This window comes from Lissotriton helveticus, chromosome 11, assembly GCF_964261635.1.
Source record: "Lissotriton helveticus chromosome 11, aLisHel1.1, whole genome shotgun sequence".
In the NCBI taxonomy this organism is placed as follows: domain Eukaryota; kingdom Metazoa; phylum Chordata; class Amphibia; order Caudata; family Salamandridae; genus Lissotriton; species Lissotriton helveticus.
Window position 1 is genome coordinate 1144281766 of NC_136072.1, and position 23245 is coordinate 1144305010.

General features: G+C 44.7%; 1 protein-coding gene across 2 annotated transcripts in view; it reads right to left on the bottom strand.

Annotated features, from left to right (window-relative positions):
• Nucleotides 1-23245, bottom strand: part of CHFR (checkpoint with forkhead and ring finger domains) — a 234947-nt gene that overhangs the window by 85367 nt on the left and 126335 nt on the right. The window contains exons 7-11 of one of the 2 annotated variants that reach the window (XM_078667904.1): nt 22876-23055; nt 15092-15251; nt 5248-5402; nt 4543-4705; nt 559-698 (exon numbers count right to left, since the gene is read on the bottom strand). In XM_078667904.1, coding sequence (XP_078524030.1) covers nt 559-698; nt 4543-4705; nt 5248-5402; nt 15092-15251; nt 22876-23055 — 798 coding nt within the window. Of the gene's footprint in view, nt 1-558; nt 720-4542; nt 4706-5247; nt 5403-15091; nt 15252-22875; nt 23056-23245 lie in introns of both variants that reach the window. The other variant, XM_078667903.1, reaches the window with a different exon arrangement.

A 23245-nucleotide genomic window follows, 5' to 3' on the forward strand; every position in this document is an offset into this window, starting at 1 on the left:
CTATAACATTAGGAAGAGAAAAAAAAATCAATCAATGTTCAAAAGAAAGGAGTAAAGACGCTCCTCAGGCAAAAGTATCTGCTGGATGCGGGCAGTGAGCAAATATTGGAGTAGAGCACTGGTGCCAGCACCTGGCACTAGAAACCCATTCTCTTCTCCAAGTGCGCCATCAGAGGGATGATAAAGCAACATGATTGGCCTGTATGTAAGGGTCAACTAGCCCACTGCGGGCTTTGGTCCCCCAGGTATTGATTCGTGGAGGAAGCAGGATGGAGGCATGGACAGGGGAACTAATAGAAGGGGGCACCTAAGGGCGCTATCTCATAAAACATTCAACGATCCCTCCATCCATCACAGGGCTCAACAAAGAGCTAAGACAGACAACCATCACCCGCTGAAGAGGGAGGCTCAGGAATTTGTGCTGTCAAGACTATGCATTCCTGCCAAAGTGATGATTTACAATGCATATATGCAAAAAAGGGGTTTTGATCCATAGCTCTCAACCTGCACCTCTCACAAGAAACCAACTCCATACAATATTCGTGCAACTTAGCTCACCTGCAGGAAAATGTGCAGATGTTGACGGCGCATCACCTGGTGCCGCTGCAGATGTTGTGCTTCCCAGGGGTGGGCCTGCCACGTACAGCATCGCGTGCCTCGTATATCCTGGGCACTGACGACACACAATGTATGGCTGACTGAAAGCATAACAAAAGAGACTGCCAGCATTGTTTTTATATCTGCAGCAGGTTTGAAAGACAATCAAGGAGAACAGAGAGGACTAAACTGAGGAGTCCAGCTTAGACAGTAACAGCAATATCAAAACCAGACCCTAAAGGGGAACCTGGAGCAACCTCACCTGCGAAGTGCAGGTTCCATTTTATCACAACTACAGTCACATGAAAATGAAGAATTTAACTAACTGCATATCCATGCTGAAGTCTAATGATTGCAGAAACACGCCCACCCATGAGAAGTGGCTCCTCCAAGGGAACAGCTCAATGCGTGCTTCCCCTCCAACTTGTTCATTGAGCGGAGGGTTTCTCTTGTTCAACGTGTTTACTCTTTGTGTATACAATACCACCTCAATTCTCTTAGTGGTCACACTCCTATTATCCTGTCCCATGTACTTGCAACAAATACCTGATGCTGCACTGATGAATAACTGAAATATTCTTATTTCACACCTTAACTATGAATGAAGTAATCATTGAACTAGTTTAGCTAGAGAAAACGTTGCGGTGAGGTGGGTGGAGCCGAGTGGCGGTTGAAGGGGAGTTCCACAATCTGGGACCTCAGAAATCTAAATATCCTATCTGAAACAGTATACCATTATTTAGAACTCTCAGTCATGTCATGATTAGACTGTCAACCCATCACTTCAAAACCTGATCAATAAATTACCACTAGACCTTCAGACGGAGTAAGTTAATAAAGTTAATAGATCCACTAGGTCCCCATTTGATCTTGTTTTGTCTCAATGGTATCGAGTAGAGCACAATGAGACGAAATCTTATTCAGGTGATCTTCAAAGAGGGCAATGGCACATCCCTGGGCACAAATGTTAGGCAAGCGGGAAAAGCATCCTTCTATTCACACTGTAAGGAGTTACCTGTGCCAGCAATGCCTCCATGGTCCCTGATGTGCATGCAAAGCACTCGAAGACTGCATACTAGTGAAAGAAAGATCATTTTTTCCTTCAGCTGCTCAGATGAATTAACTCCTGCCTTCCACCTCCACTAACCTGCAGATTTCCTAGCCAGTTTGCCCTCATCCCATGCTGGCCATGGCACTCTGTCCATCTCTTCTTCCCTCCAGAAATGGCTAAAACTGCCTGCTAACTCCCACCGCCAAAGCACACCCACTTGCTATCTCCCCCAAGCTCTCTGTTATGCTATCACAGATGTTCCTTGTTCCCCGTTCCCCATCCAGGTTCACACAGCCCTTTCCCTTTTTAAAATGCGCCCTACATTCCAGTCTGCGAATATTCTTCCCAATTTAGTTCAGTTATGAATTGTTTTGGAGCAGATGGTGATGGATTCAACCCAGATCTGTGACGGGGGCTGAGTGTCTGAAAAGTTTCAGCACTCCGTCCACCATCTCCTTGTGTTTGCTTTGTTCACCCTACGTTGGCAGGGTAGGCCCAGACATGGGTCCCTTGCTCACTTTGCCACTGGATTCAAACGGGCTTGGCTGATGAGGTGTTACCCCAAAACCGGTCCCCGAATGCTTGTTTCCAATCCAGGGACTACCTGGCCTGGCAGTTCAGGCTGGACGGTTCCCATGAGGCACAGGGTCATGACTGGTTTGCATATGGCTGGGTCCAAACTGGGGTGGCGAAGTGAGCTAAAGAAATGATGATGGATTCAACCCAGATTGGTGATTGGAAGTGAGTGTCTGAAACGTTTCAGCACTCCTTCCACCGTCTCCTTGTGTCAAATAAGCGGTCAACACATTTCGTGACACGAAGGCTCATTCAGTTTGCCCAATAACACCTTCCTGCTTTATTACCAGCAGAATAGGAGATATAAGACTGGCCAATATGCCCAGAGTATCAACTTCTTATGGTTACCTGGTACAGACACCAAGATAGAGAGATGATATGTGCACAGAGGTGATGAATACTACAAACACTGCTTCTGGCTGTTTTTGTCAACTGAGTTTCTGCATTGTTTGTCACACAACCAGATAGATTAGTTAGTGGTATTTTCTTATATAAACACCAAGATGTGACCATTTTAGTTAGAGAGATTTTCACAACAGAAGTATCTACAAGAGGTCAGATTCCAGACTGAAGGTTGCTGTCCCTCTATGCTCAAGTGTGATATTCTAAGCACAAAAGGTGTGTTTCTCAATTACCACTGCATCCCTGAAAACAAAAGGACTGTTTGTGTACCAGAAAGCACCTCCCCCCCAAGAGACAGGGCAGGCAGTAGGTCTGCAGTTTACCAGATCCACTGCACATTGAACTAAGTCCTTGTGTTATAGGATTAGGGGATCTAAACTGGTAGACGTAGGGTATACTCCTAAGATGCATAACAGGTGGTCCTGGCAGTACAGTGGTAATTCTTAGCATACTGTGTGCATGCATTATACAACTATGTCCATCTTTGGCTTAATGTTGACCCTGGCCTAGCAGTATGGTGGTACTTCTCGTTGTACGATGAGCGTCCTTCAGACAATGCATGTACTTTTTGATGCATTTTAAGGACCCATTGTACCCACACATGCTGTAATACTGCCGCTTCAGTTCGGTGGTGAGTTATGAAATACTGTGGGCCGCCTTACATGATGCGGCCAACTCTAGAACAATGCTGGCCCTGGCTTACTATTGGTAAATCCCGGCAAATTGTGGACAGCTAAGGTATGAAAGTGCCAAGAAAAGCTCAAGCAAGTTCAGAAGAGAGGTACCAGAGCATTTGAACGCCAAACTTCAGTACAAAACCTTGAAGAGCTATGCCTTTGTCCATACCTGGGTTTGGGAAGAAGGTTGGGCAAGACGAAACCTACTGCATTTGTAAATCCTTGCGTACTTTCTAAAGGTGAACTTTTTAAGCCTGGGTTGGTAGCTCAGTTCACAAATACATCCAATGCATCTGTGTTGGCCAATGGTCACAGAAATTATTCATCTATCAGAGGTTGATAAAATGGGTATCAATAATCGTGGATGCATGTCTAGCACTTGTCATTGGGCCACTAAGCAGATTTTTGAAGACTTCTCATCAGCCATGCAAACCCTTCAAGGGCAGGTTAGGAAGAAGCACACTAAAAATAAAATGATGTTAATAGTAAGACAAGTCTGATAAATAAATAAAATTACTAAAATTTATAGAAAAATAGCAACTCTGACCATGACATTTCTGTGCTTAAATTCATGAAGTGATGCGATTCCTTTTCAGCATATGATAAATAAACACATGCTGAAGAGGTTCAAATCCGGCCACTGAGAACTGGCTCAAAGATTCCAGGCCATCAGAATTTCTTCAAGTTCAACTGAGCGCTGTAAGTGCCAAATTAATGTATTCAATACTTAGGGAAGTAAAACGTTCAAAGCATTAGACCTTGATAAATCTTTCTCGCCATTATGAACGGATGATGAGATATGAGGCCTACACCCCAACTTTTTCCCTCTTTTTCCACTGCACCAAATCCTCAAGCCACTAACTTTCCTGCCCCCTTGCTACCTGCCGCTAACAGACAAACATTTTGGGCAAGATTATTTTTCCTGGCCCATTGTGTCCCTGTCTACGGTCTTCTTCCAGCTTTGAGGTCACATTGTTGTGGTATAAAGTTCTATACAAACAATGAACACAACATACCATACCACATGACTAGTGTTTCAGCACAGCAACCTTTCCTACACCAATGGGATCCTCTCTATATAACTTATTCTGTATTGTTGAAACGAAACATTTCAGGTGGGCTGAATCAATCATTTGATAGCAACAATATTATTGTTGGACTTAGTGACATTTCAGTCATCAGGAAACAGAGGCAATATCATGGCACATTTATCGAATAGCTTTTCCATTCAGAGTTTACCTAATATCAGAGGATTCACTATCTACGTCAGACAAGTCCAACAGATCCTCAGAACTTCCTTCTTCATCCGAGAAGTAGCGCCGCACCTTGGGCTGCAGCATGTCTTGAGTGATCTTGTTTCGGGCATCCATGCTGCGCATGTCCTCTTCACTGCGGCCTTTGTCTGAAGTAAATTGAAATGTAACAGAGCTTGGGTTTGAATTGAAGAATCTTGCAGAACTGCACAAAAGGTGCCCAGGTTCACAAACCAGGCCACTTCCACATATGCTAATTGGTATATACTTAGAAGAAGAGGACTCTTAGAGTAATGTACCTGTAGCTAATAAAAACTGCAAGAAACATGTACACTACTGAATCTACCCATTAGGTACACCATAGCCATTTATCTTTCCAGGGTGAATGAAATAAGTAAAAGTGCTTATTTTAATATATGGGGACGCTAAGAATTACCCAAAACTTGACAAACTATTACATGTATTTCAGGAAAAATCTGACAGAAGAATTTTATTTAAGAAGATTCAAATTATTAAAGTTCAGTTACTATATGGTATTATTCAATTACAGCTGAATTTTCCAGATCCAGTGCATGTACGGCAAATTTAAAAGCCCAATTACAAAGCTGTGGTGAGGCAATCCAACTCCTTGTTTTGTACAAGAGAAGATTTGAAAAATGGGCCTTCATAATCAAGCGTGCACTATACTTGCCTGGGTGTTGCAGAAGATAAGCTTCTACCAAGTTGTTCAGGATGTGGTTTTTGCAGATCCGCTCCACCGGACACCGACAGGTTGGACAAAGAGAGGAGCGTTCCATCCAACCTGAATAGCAGGCTGCACAGAACGTGTGCATGCATGGCTGCAAACTGTGTCAACACAAAATGAAAGGTAACATCAAGAACAGAACGCTTACCGTCTCCTGCTTCTTCTCATTTTGAACAAGACTACATCCCAGAGGTAGGACAAAAGGCTGTCCGCAGATGGAACTCCATCTTGACCTAGAGGGCATTCTGCAACACCAGAAAATTCTACCAAAGCACCTCAATCCAGATCATCATACTTTAAATACTGCAACCACACAACTCAACACCACTTCCAAACTCTGCCAGTCAACTTCAATCCTTGACTGCAGAAGATTAAACTAGGCTAGAGAAGGTTCCACATGTCTGTCAGTGCCAAACTGCAGCAACCACCTATCACAATCGCACAGAGCTCTGCTAAAGTACCTCTGTCCTGGCTGCAGTACAAGGTCAGCCCAGAAAAGGGATTCACAATAACTGCAAACACCCAGATTCTCTCAGTCTAGGAAACAGCTGAACATGAGACATTACTCTGCAGACGAAGATTCAGCCAGAACAACATTTGAAACAAAGTACATCAGGGTGTCATGCACCCTGATTTTGAAAGATCTTGGCTCAGTTCTGCTACACAGGTCTGTGCTGGTGCATGCTAATGTTAACATACATCATTCTAGGTTAAACATGTATTTCATAATATCAACATACGAAATATTGACCCACAACATATCTATTCTAGAAGTTTAACTACCACTCCATTATCAAGGTAAGTAGATGTGGAGTTTATAATAGTAAACCTACACTGAACTAGAAGTGTAGATGTATTTATGCTCAACTTCAACTCTATTTACCTGGATGGCTGTAGGTTTCTGGGTCGAAAATGAACTGCATTAACACAATGATATTACTAACCCTATTATACTTGTTAAATACTACTCTAATATTACCCACAATGGATTAGACGAACATTAAGAGTTCTTATATGAATATAGTTAAAAACCTAAAGCTTTTTTTTATAGATGAAGTCAGAGTCCCAATCTAGAAAGATGCCTTAGATTCACAGATCTTGAAAAATATCCTGCTTTCTTAACCTTGCATAATACAAGATGCTCGTTTAACTTATAACCTTCCAGACAGTGGAAGTACAGTCATTTCTTCCTAGAAAGCACATTAAAATGTTTCTTCAGATAACACACATGTTGTACTACTATCTCCGAATTCAACCCCATCTACTAAAACTAATGTACTCAAAAGCAGAACTTCAAACATGTACAAAGTGCCTGGAACACAAAATGAAAATGATGTGATAAATATAGGAAACTCAGGGAACCACAAGCAAAAAAGAACAGATCTCCATAAAACCCACTATCACTTCCCAAAGGACTAGAAAAGGCATTTCTTCAAGCAACACCTCAATCACCAAGATCAACTATACCACCTCGCATGATGTTTTATAGTTACTTCCTTCTCCATCTCCTTCTTGTTCAGCACTCCACTGCCTTGTGAATACTTCTGTGCTACAATTGTCTCTCTACTTAATGTTCTTACAATTGATGTACGTTCTTCTATATACTCCACTCAGGAGAAAAACGATTATTTGGGATTATAAATATATGAGCAGTAACATAGTTCTTAACTAATTTTATATTCTTGTTTGTGTCTTGATTTACGGTATGATAGTTTATGTATTTTAAGAACTTTACAAGCTTTTAGATGTATTATATTGCATTATGACTTGAACTGCTATGTTACATCGCTGATAAAGTTATTTCACTTTTTGGAATATGCAATAACCCTGAAGATTTGTTTAAAAAATAAGTAATATACTTCAATGTAGAACAATGTGGGAGGCTGCGCAAAGGTGGATCATTTTTCACTTGAGACTTCCTTACCCGACCACTACCTCCACACTTCCCATGTCAATAGAACAAACTCAAAATCAATGATGGGGAGGAAAGGAATTCGTGATCCGTTCAGTTTCCTGTACTCGTATATAATCTGATCAGAAGGGAAGGATCACTTGTCCTGCATAACATCGGGTACGCGGGAATGGTTCATACTAGTCCCAATAAAAAACCCTCATGCACGTGTTGGAAAGTTGCGATGTCAAGCGGTATATCTTGGTTCTCCGCTGTCCCTCACACGTGTCTGCATAATCACAGGGTTTAGTGGTTTATGCAACCTCCAACCGGGAGGCAATACCCTCAGTTAAAAACAGTAGTGATCAGTGATTGTGACGTGATAAAGTGAAAAATTAATAAAAAGTCTCTCTTCCAGACAAATATTTTAATAGTTCTGGTCTTTGGTGGCAATTTTTTTTTTTAAATGATGTAGGTGAACAAGAGTGATTATGACTCTTTCACACTAGTATTGTGGTATAGGTCGACATGTTTCAGCCCTTAGGTCGCCAGATGGTCGGTGGGGCTTTCATCAGGACCACAGTGCTAAAGTGTATAGAAACCTCTCACGTCTCTATATGTGAAATTTTCAAATCAAATTATGTATATAAAGGAACATGTCGTTGTGCTGTTCCTAGAAAGGTCAATAAGTACCTGTAAAAAAAAAAGACACACTAGACAATGGAAAAGGGTATGGGAAAACACTTAAGACTAGTCAACTGGTTGTAAATACCAGGAACTCATATAACGCACAATGGCGTCGCAACTAAAAAATGGCAAGTACCATAAAATCTCCCAACGTTGAAGCGCTAACAATGAGAGAGTTGACCCTAATCTAGATTTGGGGTAGTCAGTTCGAAGTATTGCCATTTTTTAGTTGCGACGCCATTGTGCGTTATATGAGTTCCTGGTATTTACAACCAGTTGACTAGTCTTAAGTGTTTTCCCATACCCTTTTCCATTGTCTAGTGGGTCTTTTTTAGGTCTCGCCCTGGAATTCGCATCCGAAGGATGCGTCCAGGGCTGGAGACTTAAAGCTGTCCGATGCCGGGGAATGAGGGACAAAAAACTGTCACGAGCTTTAGCAGGCGGATTTGGCTGCGCGAACGCGCACGTCGCGTCTGCGTCCCGCGCCGCCGCCGCCGCCCACACACGAGAGTACACGCACAGACAATCCCACCCCCCCCCGCGCCCCGCCCCGCCTGCAAGCTCTCACTTACCGGCTCGGTGTGCAGGTTCCTGGGCCGTCTTTTGGCACGCCGCAGGGGTCTCCTCACCACTCGGGAGCCCCGTGTTGCCTTTGTTGCCATGCAGTCTGCCCTCGCTCTTTCGCCCGGTATCTCTGAAGCGCCCCGGGACTTCAGCGTGGAGCCTGCATGTTTCGGACGTCCTCCTCGGCGGTTACTTCCTGTTTCTTTGACGAGCCCCGCCCACGTCCAAACAAAGGCTGCCTGACTTCCAGAGTGCGCCCGCGATGAAGAGACGGGCATTTTGTCAGCACACAAGCACCTAGCACTGTGTTTATTTGCATACTGGACTGTCACTGTGCTTTCGGTAACGACGTACAGCTTCGGAGACTGCACACGTTGTAAGCATATTGTGGTGCACGTACAACAGACAGCTGAGTGAATAATTAATCTATGTGAGCAAAGAACATGTTTTCATAACCCTTGCTATCCTTTCCATTTAATTGTTTTGTTCCATTATTTGATTACATTTCCTGATATTTGACAAATGATTTCCGTGTACATGCAGAGGATTAAGCAATTGCAGTGAAAGGACACGCTTATGATGCTATCGCTAATTCTGTGGTTTTATGTATGTCCTGGTGAAATTTCTGTTACACAGTGTAATCTCAGTTAATTTCTGGCATTTGCTTTACATTTGTGATGAAATCATGGCAATTACGTGATTACACCGTGACCAGATCAAGTAAAGAAGCTTCTGTTCGGGTCAAAATCCCATGGCATAAACACAGGAAACAAGGTTTGCAAAGAGAACGTGTGCAGATGCTGTTCGTGCACGCGTGATTTTGCGACTTTTTCTTAGTGCAAAATATGTCCTTGTATCCAAGAATGAATGAATGCGAGGATGTACATGGCAAAACAGCTGCCAAATGCTGGACCGATGTTTTTTTGTTATTTCGTGTACTTATTGAAGAATTCCATGTATTTTTAGCAAAAGAATTTACGCAAATATCGCACACTCCTAATATTATATTACATTTCCTATTAATTATCACACACCATTTGCACACAATTGCTAAGGTTATTCTTTCTGAAGGATTTATCTTCATGTTGGGTTTTTTGTTTTCATTATGACGGAAATGAACCTCAACTACGCAGCTAGGGCATGTTTTAAAAAAAATTATTTCTGAATGCAGTGCACATTTTGTGCCTTGCTTCTCTTGGAGCGTGGGGACGCAGAGCCTACATGGAGTGGCTGTATAAAGGACATAGCACCACTTTTTATTGAATAGAAGGTCAATATTTTATTAAGCGTAACATGAGCATACGTGCATAGAGGATGGCCTGGTGGAAGGCTGGGAGAGAATTACAGGCAGGGATGCGGAGAGTTTCCCCGTGTTCGTTGATTACAGTTTCCAAGCAGCTGTGAGCACCAAGAGATTACGGTGCGTCCGCTCTTGTTCCTTGTAGACTCTTACTCTAGCGCTCTCTAGTTTGCTGTCTTGCCTGTGGGCATTTGTCCCCAGCCAGATTGCATCTTTAATCTGTGTGGTTTCTGCATGTCGTAAACTCTATCCCAATATTAATAGCTTTTTCGTTTTTTTTTCCTTTCTAATTTACATGCGCTTAATTTATTTCATGCCAGCCTTTTAAATCAGAAACTCGCTCCGATTAAGGTCCATTGAGAGCTTTACATTACTGTTGCATGTGTTGCGCTTTTAGTGGACTGTATGCAAACTTTATTAAAATAACTTCAGATTTTAGTTTTAACATTTCAGGTGCTATTAATTTTTAACACGGTTTAACTATTCTTCCAATAACCGTAATGCCCAACTTTTATTCTTTCTAGAGCAAATAAGACACAGCATAGCACGTTTCTTTCTTTGTGAGGTGTCCGCGTAACCATGGGAGTTCCCGGACCTGCTCCATTCCTCACACCGATAGGAATGTCTGAGGAGTGTAAAAAGAACACTCCCATTAACCAGACACTGTAGCCTCAAGCACAAATAGCGTCGAACAGTGTATATTTGCTTTCGGAGGTTCCTGTTTTTTTATAACAATGCTGAAGTGGCTGGAAGGTAAACTAGAAAATACATATATCTAGGTAAACTGTGGTATCTCCAGCTGCAGGCAGCTCGAAACTCTTTCTTGCTAATCTTATCATGTACTTTCCTTGTAAGGAAAATATGCTAAGTGGTAAATGAAAGAAACTGGTTTTCCACTTACCAAGTTCTGTTTTTTTTTTGTGCAGGAACACTGCATTATGGGATTTGTAGTTTCGTATTCAACTTTTTAGGTCTCGGCTAAAGACGCGCGGAAGCGCGTCTCCGCCGAGATCTTATGTTAGGGAGTGTGCTCCCTAGGAGACAGTTTGGGGCGCGCGCATCCCTGGAGCCGATTTGAAACGGGAACGCGCGCTGTGGCCAGGCGCAAGCACCACACACGCATGCGCATACACACCCAAGCGCCCATGCACGCACGCACATACATACATACATACATACATACAGAGACACACCCCCCCTGACACATACGCGCGCACACACAAGTGCACCGAGGCCCCCCCTCCCCCCTCCCCCGCCGTCACCGTCGCATACACACACGAGCATACACGCACACACACACACACAAGTGCACCAAGCCCCCCCAGCCTTTTGAAACTTACCTGGGCAATGTCGGGGACTCTTCTCTCAGCACGCGGCGCCCAACCTCCTGCTAGCGCGGCCCCGGGTCTCCACACCGCTCACAGGAGCCCCGGGCCGCGAGACGCATCGACTCCGCCTGCCTCCTCTTCCGGTCTGGACGTGGCCCCGCCCCCGTCACAGGCGACCGTGCCTGACTTCCGGGGCGGCCACTGTGGATATCGCGTTGATTTTTTAACTCATTTATTTTATTAAGTTTGAGTAAATAACATGAAATGCTTTAAAAACGTTTTTATTTCGAGCGCGCTCGCCCCATTTTCTTCTCGTGCTCCTCAACTATTTTTCCTGCATCATAACGTTGCGCTGAAAGACTCCTGTGCAACTCGTAGCTTTATTGGTCATGAGGAAACTGCATCATTATGGAAAATGAATGACTATATTAGATTGGCTGAATTCGTATCTACATCAATTTGGAGTGAAAGACGTAGAAATACTCTGCTATGCGAGTGCATAGCTGCCAATGTTTCAGATTGCTTAAATGTGACATTTTAAAATTGTTGGTGTAATTATGAGTGACATTCAACGACTACGAGTGACGCTTTCTCATGAACAAAAATCAAGTGAAGAAGATGAGGGAATCATATAAACATCAGAAATTACAGCCATTCCAGCAACAAGAAACTCTATGAAGATCTTAAAACTATTTCAAAGCACCAGAGATGGAAGGACACTATCCGATATGGAAAACATACTGCATAGTTGCCACGTTTTAAGAGTGCTTAGGTAAACTATTTTCAAGGTTTCAGAGTACTTATGAATGACATACAACTACTAATGGTATGACACTAAGATTGACACTTAGAGCAAAATCAAGAAATTAAGAACATGGAAACAGAAAAAGAAAAGAAATTACACTGATTTGAGCAAGGACAAACTATAACAAGCATTTGCAATGCAATAGGTCCCGTATTTACGCGAGTTTGTGCTATTGACATTGCAACTAACAATGCCTTTTATTTTTGTTTTTGTTTTTAAAACATAAATAAAAGGCAGTGTCATTTATAATGCCAATAGTTTAAACTTGCGTAAATGCGAGACCTATTGCATTGCAAATGCTTGTTAATTATGTGCTTGTCCAGTGCAAACACAGACAGCCATAATTGGCTAATGGGATGCTGCGTGAATTCAGCCACTTGACAATTGATTGACTCCTCATGCCAATGGGCTCAGTCAGTGTCTGTACTTATTTATTTTTTATTTAATATGGACCTATATCCAGCAGTAAGCACCCTGGCAGCTTTAAAGGGCTGTATCAACTGCAATAGAAGTGAAGCTGCCAAATAAGGCACGCCACATAATTACACTGCACTCAATGCAACATACACTCCAAATACCACCAGTGCCACATAGTTACACCCCACATAATTACACTGCACTCAATGCAACATACACTCCAAATACAACTCAGTGCCACATAGTTACACCCCACATAATTACACTGCCCTCAATGCAACATACACTCCAAATACCACTCAGTGCCACATAATTACACGCCACATAATTACACTGCACTCAATGCAACATACACTCCAAATACAACTCAGTGCCACATAGTTACAACCCACATAATTACACTGCCCTCAATGCAACATACACTCCAAATACCACTCAGTGCCACATAATTACACGCCACATAATTAAACTGCGCTCAATGCAACATACACTCCAAATACCACTCAGTGCCACATAATTACACACCACATAATTACACTCTACTGAATGCAACACACACTCCACACAATACCACTCAGTGCCACATAATTACACGCCACATAATTACACTGCACTCAATGCGACATACACTCCAAATACCATTCAGTGCCACATAGTTACACCCCACATAATTACACTGCACTCAATGCGACATACACTCCAAATACCACTCAGTGCCACATAATTACACGCCACATAATTACACTGCCCTCAATGCAACATACACTCCAAATACCACTCAGTACCACATAGTTACACGCCACATAATTACTCTGCACTCAATGCAACATACACTCCAAAAACCACTCAGTGCCACATAATTACATGCTACATAATTGCACTCTACTGAATGCAACACACACTTCACACAATACCACTCAGTGCCACATAATTATATGTTACATAATTACAATGCACTCATTGCAACATAGACTCCAAACAATACCATTCAGTGCCACATAATTACATGCCACACAGTTACACTCTACTGAATGCAACACACACTTCACACAATACCACTCAGTGCCACATAATTATATGTTACATAATTACAATGCACTCATGGCAACATAGACTCCAAACAATACCATTCAGTGCCACATAATTACATGCCACACAGTTACACTCTACTGAATACAACATACCCTCCACACAATACCGCTCAGTGCCACATAATTATATGCTACATAATTACACTGCGCTAAATGCAACATACATTCCAAATACCACTCAGTGCTGCATAATTACATTCCACATAATTACACTGCACTCAATGCAACATACACTCCAAATACCACTCAGTGCTACATAATTACATGCCACATAATTACACTGCGCTAAACGCAACATACACTCCAAATACCACTCAGTGCCACATAATTACACGCCACATAATTACACTGCACTCAATGCAACATACACTCCAAAAACCACTCAGTGCCACATAATTACACGCCACATAATTACATGCACTCAATGCAACATACACTCCAAATACCACTCAGTGCAACATAGTTACACGCCACATAATTACACTCTATGTATCGCATCACCACAGAATCACTCAGCACCACTACAGCATCACTCAGAGGCACCACAACATCACTATGCGCTACCACAGCATCACTGAACGCCACAGCATCACTCGTCGCCACCACAACATCACTCAGTGCCACCATAGCATCAATCTGTGCAACCATTCAACAACAACTGGTTCAAATATGTTCTCTCAATGTTTCAAGCTTTATTACAAATGTCACAAAAAGATGTTAATATTTCACTTCTGTGCTTGGATTTTCGTCACAATAAAATACACTGAACATAATCTTCACAAAAATTATTTATGAAAGTTAAAGCTATTGCAATTATAAATTACAATAACTTTTTTATTTAAGTATTAATTATTAAAAAAAATTAGAAGCAATTCTTATTTGTAATATCAATACATGTAAGTCACGCAAATACAACACATATTGCATTACAAATGCTACAGGTGTCACATTTGCGAAAGTTAAAAGTATTGGCATTGTAAATGACAAAGCTATTAATTTAGCTATTTTTAAAACCAACACATAAATACAAAATTTGTCATTTACAATACCAATAGCTCAAACTTTCCTAATGCGAGACCTATTGCATTGCAAATGCTTGTTCTTTACTGGTACTTATTGACCTTTCTAGGAACAGCACAACGACATGTTCCTTTATATACATAATTTGATTTGAAAATTTCACATATAGAGACGTGAGCGGTCTCTATACACTTTAGCACCGTGGTACTGATGAAAGCCCCACCGACCATCTGGCGACCTAAGGGCTGAAACATGTCGACCTATACCACAATACTAGTGTGAAAGAGTCATAATCACTCTTGTTCACCTACTTCATTTTTAAAAAAAATATTGCCTCCAAAGACCAGAACTATTAAAATAGACAATCACTGATCACTACTGTTTTTAACTGAGGGTATTGCCTCCCGGTTGGAGGTTGCATAACCACTAAACCCTATGATTATGCAGACACGTGTGAGGGACAGCGGAGAACCAAGATATACCGCTTGACATCGCAACTTACCAACACGTGCATGAGGGTTTTTTATTGGGACTAGTATGAATCATTCCCGCATACCCGATGTTATGCAGGACAAGTGATCCTTCCCTTATGATCAGATTAAATAGAACAAACTCCACAAGACATGGATTTTGATACTGTTCTTCCTGCACACTTCTGCCCCAGCACCAGCCTCTTGGCGCGGTTACCTGACACAGTCGTGCAGCAGCTCCTGGCAGATAATACAGGTCAGAGTCTCCTCCATTTTGTCGGGTTTAAGCTCTGCAGTTTTGGCAACTTCTGGGACGGGTCTGCAGGTTTTGTTTTCATTAGATGGAATCGTCTGATCACAAGGTCTGGAACCATCATCTGTAGAGGAGGCGAGAAAAGACTTTGGGTTACAATAATTGGTCAAAATGTTACATACAACACCAAAAGATAGACTAAAAGACAAAAAAGCTTCTTAAGTGTCACGATTCAGGTCCACTACCTGACTCCGTCAGAAGCGGTCGCTCCCCTCGCTCCCTGCCTCCAGCAGCTGTTATCGTAGCGCTCTCACTGCATTGATTGTCTTGTGCTAATATTATATTAGTGATTGCGCTAGCACTGCATTGATTATCCTGTGCTGATATTATATTAGTGATTGCGCTCCCACTGCATTGATTGTCTTGTGCTAATATTACCGCATTGCCTAATTCAGCGTTACGCTATTTTTTGCACAGCCCACATCGTGCCAATCAAAGTGTGCTGCATACTGTAGCGCTTGTGCTTATCTGTGCCTGATTGTGCCTGCGCCTCTGCCCACCCCAATCTCGTCCTGTTTAGTTTCGTTTTGCTGACATCTTGTTTGTTGTGCCTTCCAGCCCGCCCCTCCACCCAGCTCCCGCCTCCCAGCTGACCCTCCCTCCCACAGGATACCTAAAGACGATCCCATACCCCACAGCGTCGTGACCGTCCTGACTCCGTCAGAAGCGGTCGCTCCCCTCGCTCCCTGCCTCCAGCAGCTGGTATCGTAGCGCTCTCACTGCATTGATTGTCTTGTGCTAATATTATATTAGTGATTGCGCTCGCACTGCATTGATTGTCCTGTGCTGATATTATATTAGTGATTGTGCTCTCACTGCATTGATTGTCTTGTGCTAATATTACCGCAATGCCTAATTCAGCGTTACGCTATTTTTTGCACAGTCCACATCGTGCCAATCAAAGTGTGCTGCATACTGTAGCACTTGTGCTTATCTGTGCCTGATTGTGCCTGCGCCTCTGCCCACCCCAATCTCGTCCTGTTTAGTTTCGTTTTGCTGCCATCTTGTTTGTTGTGCCTTCCAGCCCGCCCCTCCACCCAGCTCCCGCCTCCCAGCTGACCCTCCCTCCCACAGGATACGTAAAGACGATCCCATACCCCACAGCGTCGTGACCGTCCTGACTCCGTCAGAAGCGGTCGCTCCCCTCGCTCCCTGCCTCCAGCAGCTGGTATCGTAGCGCTCTCACTGCATTGATTGTCTTGTGCTAATATTATATTAGTGATTGCGCTCGCACTGCATTGATTGTCCTGTGCTGATATTATATTAGTGATTGCGCTCTCACTGCATTGATTGTCTTGTGCTAATATTACCGCAATGCCTAATTCAGCGTTACGCTATTTTTTGCACAGTCCACATCGTGCCAATCAAAGTGTGCTGCATACTGTAGCACTTGTGCTTATCTGTGCCTGATTGTGCCTGCGCCTCTGCCCACCCCAATCTCGTCCTGTTTAGTTTCGTTTTGCTGCCATCTCGTTTGTTGTGCCTTCCAGCACGCCCCTTCACCCAGCGCACGCCTCCCAGCTGACCCTCCCTCACCCCCGCCCCCCCCCACTTTCCACTTATGTCAGATGTATTTGCGCGCAGCGTTCACGCGCAGCGGTCGCGCCCCATGCGCGCCAAAAGTAAGCCCGTCTACGCCCGTCCGCGCCTGGACCGCGCCCAGCGCCAAACCCCCTGGCCCTCGCAATACCCACTCCACCCGCATTACGTATGATGCAGCTGCCCTCATTGCCCTTAACCCCGGCCGCAAACCATAATGTTTCGAGGCTGCCCCAGGACACACCCATGGACCCTTCGCCTGCCACTCATGCAAATTCGCCTGCATCAGTACCCACACCAAATCCACGAACTCCAAACACAGCTCCCACTAACCACCTGAAGTGCATCCTGCTGAACACCCGCTCGGTCCACAGACACGCCACTGAACTCTGGGACCTACTCGACACCACATCGCCTGACGTCGCCTTCCTTACAGAAACCTGGATGAACGCATAATCAACCCCCGACATCGCCATAGCCATCCCGGACACTTACAAGATCATCCGAAAAGACCGCACCAACCAAACAGGAGGAGGCATAGCCATAGTCCATAAGAACACCATCCGAATCACGTCCAACTCCGAGGATAACCTCGCGACCGCTGAACACCTTCACTTCCAGATCCACACCGACCCCAGGACCACACTTAGAGGCACCCTCATCTACAGACCACCAGGAACCCGCACACATTTCAACGAAGACATCACTGACTTCCTCAGCCCACATGCCCTCCCGTCCGAGGACTACATTCTACTGGGAGACCTCAACTTCCACCTGGAAAAGAAAAACGACAGCAACACCACCACCCTTCTGGACAACCTGGCCAATCTAGGCCTCAAACAACTTGTTAACACCCCCACCCACCTTGCCGGACACACGCTCGACCCTATCTTCACCTCCAGCAAACACATCTCATTCGATCACACCACAGCTCTCCATTGGACGGACCACAGCTGCGTTCACTTCAGCTACAAAAAGACCACGACCCACAACCCCCCACAACCTATTCCTCGAAGAAACTGGAACAAAATTACCACCGACCAACTCTTCACATCGCTTAACCAAAACCCCCCTGCCATATCATCGGACCCAAACCATGCTGCCACCAAACTCACACAATGGATCACCCACAGCGCTGATGAATTAGCACCCTTGAAAAACCACCATACCAAACAAGGTAACAAAAGAGCCCCCTGGTTCAACGATGACCTTAAGAAATCCAAGAAGTGATGTCGTACTTCCGAGAAAAAATGGAGAAAAAACCCAACCACTGACAACCTGACCACCTTCAAGGACGCCACCCGCTAACACCACCAACTGATCCGATCCACCGAGAAATCAGTATTCAAGGATCGACTCGACAACAACGCCCACAACAGTAAGGAATTATTCAACATCGTCAAAGAATTTACCAACCCCACCGCCGACACCAACGACATCACTCCCTCTCAAGACCTCTGCGACTCTTTATCCTCTTTTTTCCACAACAAAATCGTCGACATACATAACAGCTTTGAAAACCAATCCGAAGAACAGTCCACTCCACCAACCTCCGAACCAATTCAGCACTTTCACGAACTTTGCGCCTGGAACCCTATCATACTGAAGACACCATCCGTCTGATGAACTCCATCCACTCAGGATCACCAACCGACCCATGTCCCCACCATATTTTCAACAAAGCAGACTCCATCATCGCACCCCATCTCCGCGATGTCATCAACTGTTCCTTCATCTCCGCCACCTTCCCGGAAAGCTGGAAACATGCCGAACTCAGCGCACTTCTGAAGAAACTCACAGCAGACCCCTCAGAACTTAAGAACTACCACCCCATCTCACTCCTCCCATTCCCTGCCAAAGTAATTGAGAAAGCCGTCAATAGTCAGCTCGCCGCCTTCCTCGAATCCAACAATTCCCTCGACCCCTCACAGTCCGGCTTCCGAGCCAAACACAGCACCGAAACCGCCCTCATCGCAGCTACAGACGACATCAGAACACTACTGGACAACAGAGAGACAGTCGCCCTCATCTTACTCGACCTCTCCGCCGCCTTCGACACAGTCTGTCATAGCACCCTCATACAACGCCTCAACAACGTCGGAATACAAGGAAAAGCTTTGGACTGGATCATCTCGTTCCTCGCCGGGAGAACCCAGAGAGTCCGCCTCCCCGCATTCAAATCAGAGGCCACCGAAGTCATCTGCGGCGTACCACAAGGATCATCACTCAGTCCCACCCTCTTCAACGTTTACATGAGTCCCCTCGCTTCTATCGCACGACAACACAACCTCAACATCATCTCCTACGCAGACGACACCCAGCTGATCCTCTCCCTTACCAAAGACCCAAACACTGCCAAAACCAATCTACACGAAGGAATGAAAGAAGTAGCCGAATGGATGAAGAACAGCCGTTTAAAACTGAACTCAGACAAAACGGAAGTACTCATCCTAGGATCATCCCCCTCTTCCTGGGACGACTCATGGTGGCCACCGGCCCTGGGTACAACACCCATACCAACAGATCACGTACGTAACCTGGGATTCATCCTGGACTCCTCCCTCTCGATGACCAGACAAGTCAATGCCGTCTCATCTTCATGCTTCAACATCCTACGCATGCTCAATAAAATCTTCCGTTGGATCCCCACCGAAACAAGAAAGACAGTCACCCACGCACTGGTTACCAGCCGACTGGACTATGGAAATACCCTTTACGCCGGAACCACTACCAAACTACAGATAAAACTCCAACGCATCCAAAACGCCTCAGCCAGACTCATACTGGACATCCCCCGTCAAGCTCACATTTCCGGTCACCTGAAAGACCTCCACTGGCTCCCAATCAACAAGAGAATAACGTTCCGTCTCCTCACCCACGCACACAAGGCCCTCTACGACCTAGGACCCGATTGCCTCAACACAAGACTGTCCTTCTACACACCCACCCGCCAACTACGATCATCCAATCAAGCACTCGCCGCAATTCCGCGCATCCACAGATCCACCACGGGAGGAAGATCCTTCTCCTACTTAGCGGCCAAGACCTGGAATTCTCTCCCCACTCACCTCCGCCTTACACAGAACCACCTCTCCTTCAGAAAGCAGCTAAAAACCTGGCTTTTCGATAAGTAATTCACCCTCCCTCACTCAAGCGCCTTGAGACCCTCTGGGTGAGTAGTGCGCTATATAAATTCCTGAACTTGAACTTGAACTTGAACTTATCTTTCTTGGCAAATAGAAAACATGAACAACTTCCTCTATTAATGCACAATCTACCCAATCAGGTAACACCCTTATACAGAACAACATAATGTAGAAGGTTTTCTAGATGCTGTTTTTATTGCCTGCATTTGTAAATGCACAGACTGGTTTCTAATACTAGCATTTTCACTTGACCACATTGTGTGATTTTGGGCAACACACTTAACTCACTTATCTCCCATTGCCTTAGTTTCACTCTGTGCAGAAAATTAGGAACAACTTTAAAAAGCCTTATATACAAACCCAGGCAATTAAAAATGACAAAGTAACTGGAAACGTGCTGTCCAGATGTGGCACTGTGTGGGAATGTTAGAGTGCAGTCTGTACCTGCCAAAAGCACTCTAGGAACAGTGACTTCTGCAAATTTTACTGGCATAGGTCAAGAGTCAAATGCACTTTTCAGATTGAAAATCGTTGAGCAGTCTCTAAATTTGCAGGTACGCCTTGCTGCCACAACCTCCAGTTAATCTTCTAATCTTTTAGGTATCACATCCTCCGAGACATGGGGCCGCAGAGAATACTCGCCAGGAGAGAACAGTTGAGGCTCTGCCTCCTGCCTCACAGTGTGGACTTCTCTAACCTCCAAACTGACCATCCTTTCTCCTCAACTAGTGGGTCTTCTTTATCAAATTACCAGGACCAGGCACTGCCACAAAGGTCAATAGGTCCTCTCTCTCCTATTATTTTATGTTATCAGTGTCTTTATAGCACGCTAATCACCTGTAAGGGTATCCAGGCACTGTATAGTAGGTGTGTGAGGCCAGCCCTCTGACCCTAACTGAAAAGCCATGACTTCAGTTTATTACAAAATTCAAGAAGGAAGGAGGAGGAGGATCTGTTGTACAGGTTCAGTCTCTTAAAGAGACAATTCACCATACCATCAACTAGGGCTGTGCAAAATTGTAATTAGGCCAGCTTGGCTTGTGAATTGGTTCATTGAGTTGGCAAACCCATACTTGTCCATTGGCTTTGAAATGAAAAGTTACTGGTGAGGTTTTTGCCAACACATGATTTTGAATTCGACAAGCTAACGGGCGATGTCTTGAAACTTGGTAAACCCTTGCATGTGAGTGCCACCCTGCCCTGGGCAACAAGTTAGGTAGCTCTGGCTGCTCGCTGGTCCCCCGGCCTGTAGGGGAACTAGCCTCGCATATGAGAGCCGTGCTTCACCGCCTCTCACTGGGGATTACTGGAACGGTTCTGGGCCAGAAGAGTCTAATAAGTCCTAATCTGGACGTCCAGAATGCCTGGCCATCTTGGGCGCACCATGCATTCCTACGGTGTGCATGAGCAGATGGCCAGACTTGAAGGACTGCCATTTGATCGCACTGTGTCTTATGAAACAGGTTCTGCTCACCCTTTGATGGGCCAGCATGGTGCAGAGGGATTTTGCGTCTGGAATCAGAGCCAGAGCCGGGCCTTCTTGTATGGGATTGTGGTAGCCTCATGGAGCTCTGACCAGAAGCCTGGATGCACCTTTTCGGCAAACAACCTTTACAACGCAACTTTTACCATGCAGTGCCTTTACAACGCAACTTTTACAACGCAAACCATTACAACGCATTGCGCTGGGGGGCGCTCTAGGATAGGGAATAGGTTTAATGTACTATCCAACACCTTCCCTACTATCCACGGGGATTGGAGTTGGAATAGTAAATTAAACAATTCACTATCCAGCGCCTAACAGCACTATGCGTTGTAAAGGTATTCGTTGTAAATACCGCGTTGTAAAGGCATGCGATGTAAAAGCATGCGTTGTAATGTCATACATCCCACCTTTTCATCTGGTAAAGTAGAGGAGCCATCAAGGTGGTTGCGGGATCCCACCCTGGGTCCTTTGCGACACAGTGGAATGGAGAAGGGAGTCCAGAGCAGCCAGCCAGCCTCTTAACTCAGCCAAGCAGGGAAGATCTCCACGGGCCTGTTCAACCCCATCCTGAGCACCAAGTCTCATAGTCCGCCTGAAAATGCAGTCCAGGGTCAGAAGCATCCAGCTGGAGCTCTGAGCCAGGGCTTAGTCAGTGCTTCTTAACCTGACCAAGCAGGGGAGACCATGCCAGGCTAGCAAGGGGAGCCCCCAGGGTAACCTGGGGCTGCTGGATTGCTAACCCTTTTGAGCCTCGTCCTGCACACGTTTAGACTCAGAGGCCCTGACCACGGTGCCTCCATAGAGTCTTATCCAGATGCAGCAGGGGAGCACTCCCTCGGCTATCGGTGACAAAGTGGTACAGCACACGGACCTGACTGGGCTTGAAGTTTCACATAAATCCTCATTAGGACTTCCAGAGCCGTTCGTATTTCTGAACAATGGGTAACACCTGGAAGCAACATGTTTTATTTATTTATTTCAAGTACAAAACATCACTAGTGATGTTGGCATAGCACATTTTGAACCACTAAAATGGGCGTGGTAAATGCATCACAGGTATAATGTCACACACCTTAATTATAATTTTGCACACCCCTATCATCAACCCTGTGGGCTGGCCCACTCTTCACACAGCAGGCCTCTGAGCCATTTCCTCGCTGCTACAAACTATATCGAAAGACCACCTACCCCATGTTTCTCTCTAAACTGGCACCTCTCCAAACTGTCCATGTTCCCAAGAAAATAAGTCTTTCCTAATTTTTGTAAGCTACCCAACTAGTCTCTACAGCTCTCTGCATAGTGACCAATCTATCAACATTGGACTATAAATGTGGTACAGGGTTTACATGACAATTAATGGAAAGATGAGAAACTACTTCTTGATTTAAAAAGGTTTAGCCACCCAGTTGAGCTGCAAGACTACACGAGTCCAGGGAGCAGTAGGAGCACACTAAAGTCTAACGGGCTAAGGAGCACAGACTGCAAACTGATAGACAACATCCTCTGTTGTGCCAAACCTCCTCTTATCTTCTTTCTTGCAGGTTCCAGGCTCTCTTCATCCACCTCTGAGGCAACTGAAGGACCGAGTTTCGCTCCATCCTGTTGACGTCTACCCTCAGTATTGCCATAGGTGGCCGTATCGACATGCAAATGGCCAGATGTGGCAAGTAGTGAAAGATCTGCTGGGCATTTTGGTCCTGGGGGAAAAAAGACAGGTGGCAGTAAAGCTGCATGGAACAAGGAGAGCACACGATGACCGACCGTTTCCATCTCTGATCATATTAAAATTCAAAGCAGAGACAGCAGCATCCTGCAGGAAAGACAACAATCACAGGTGCATTTTAAACCATGAACATTGTCCTCCTCTGGCACATGACTGTTTGTTCT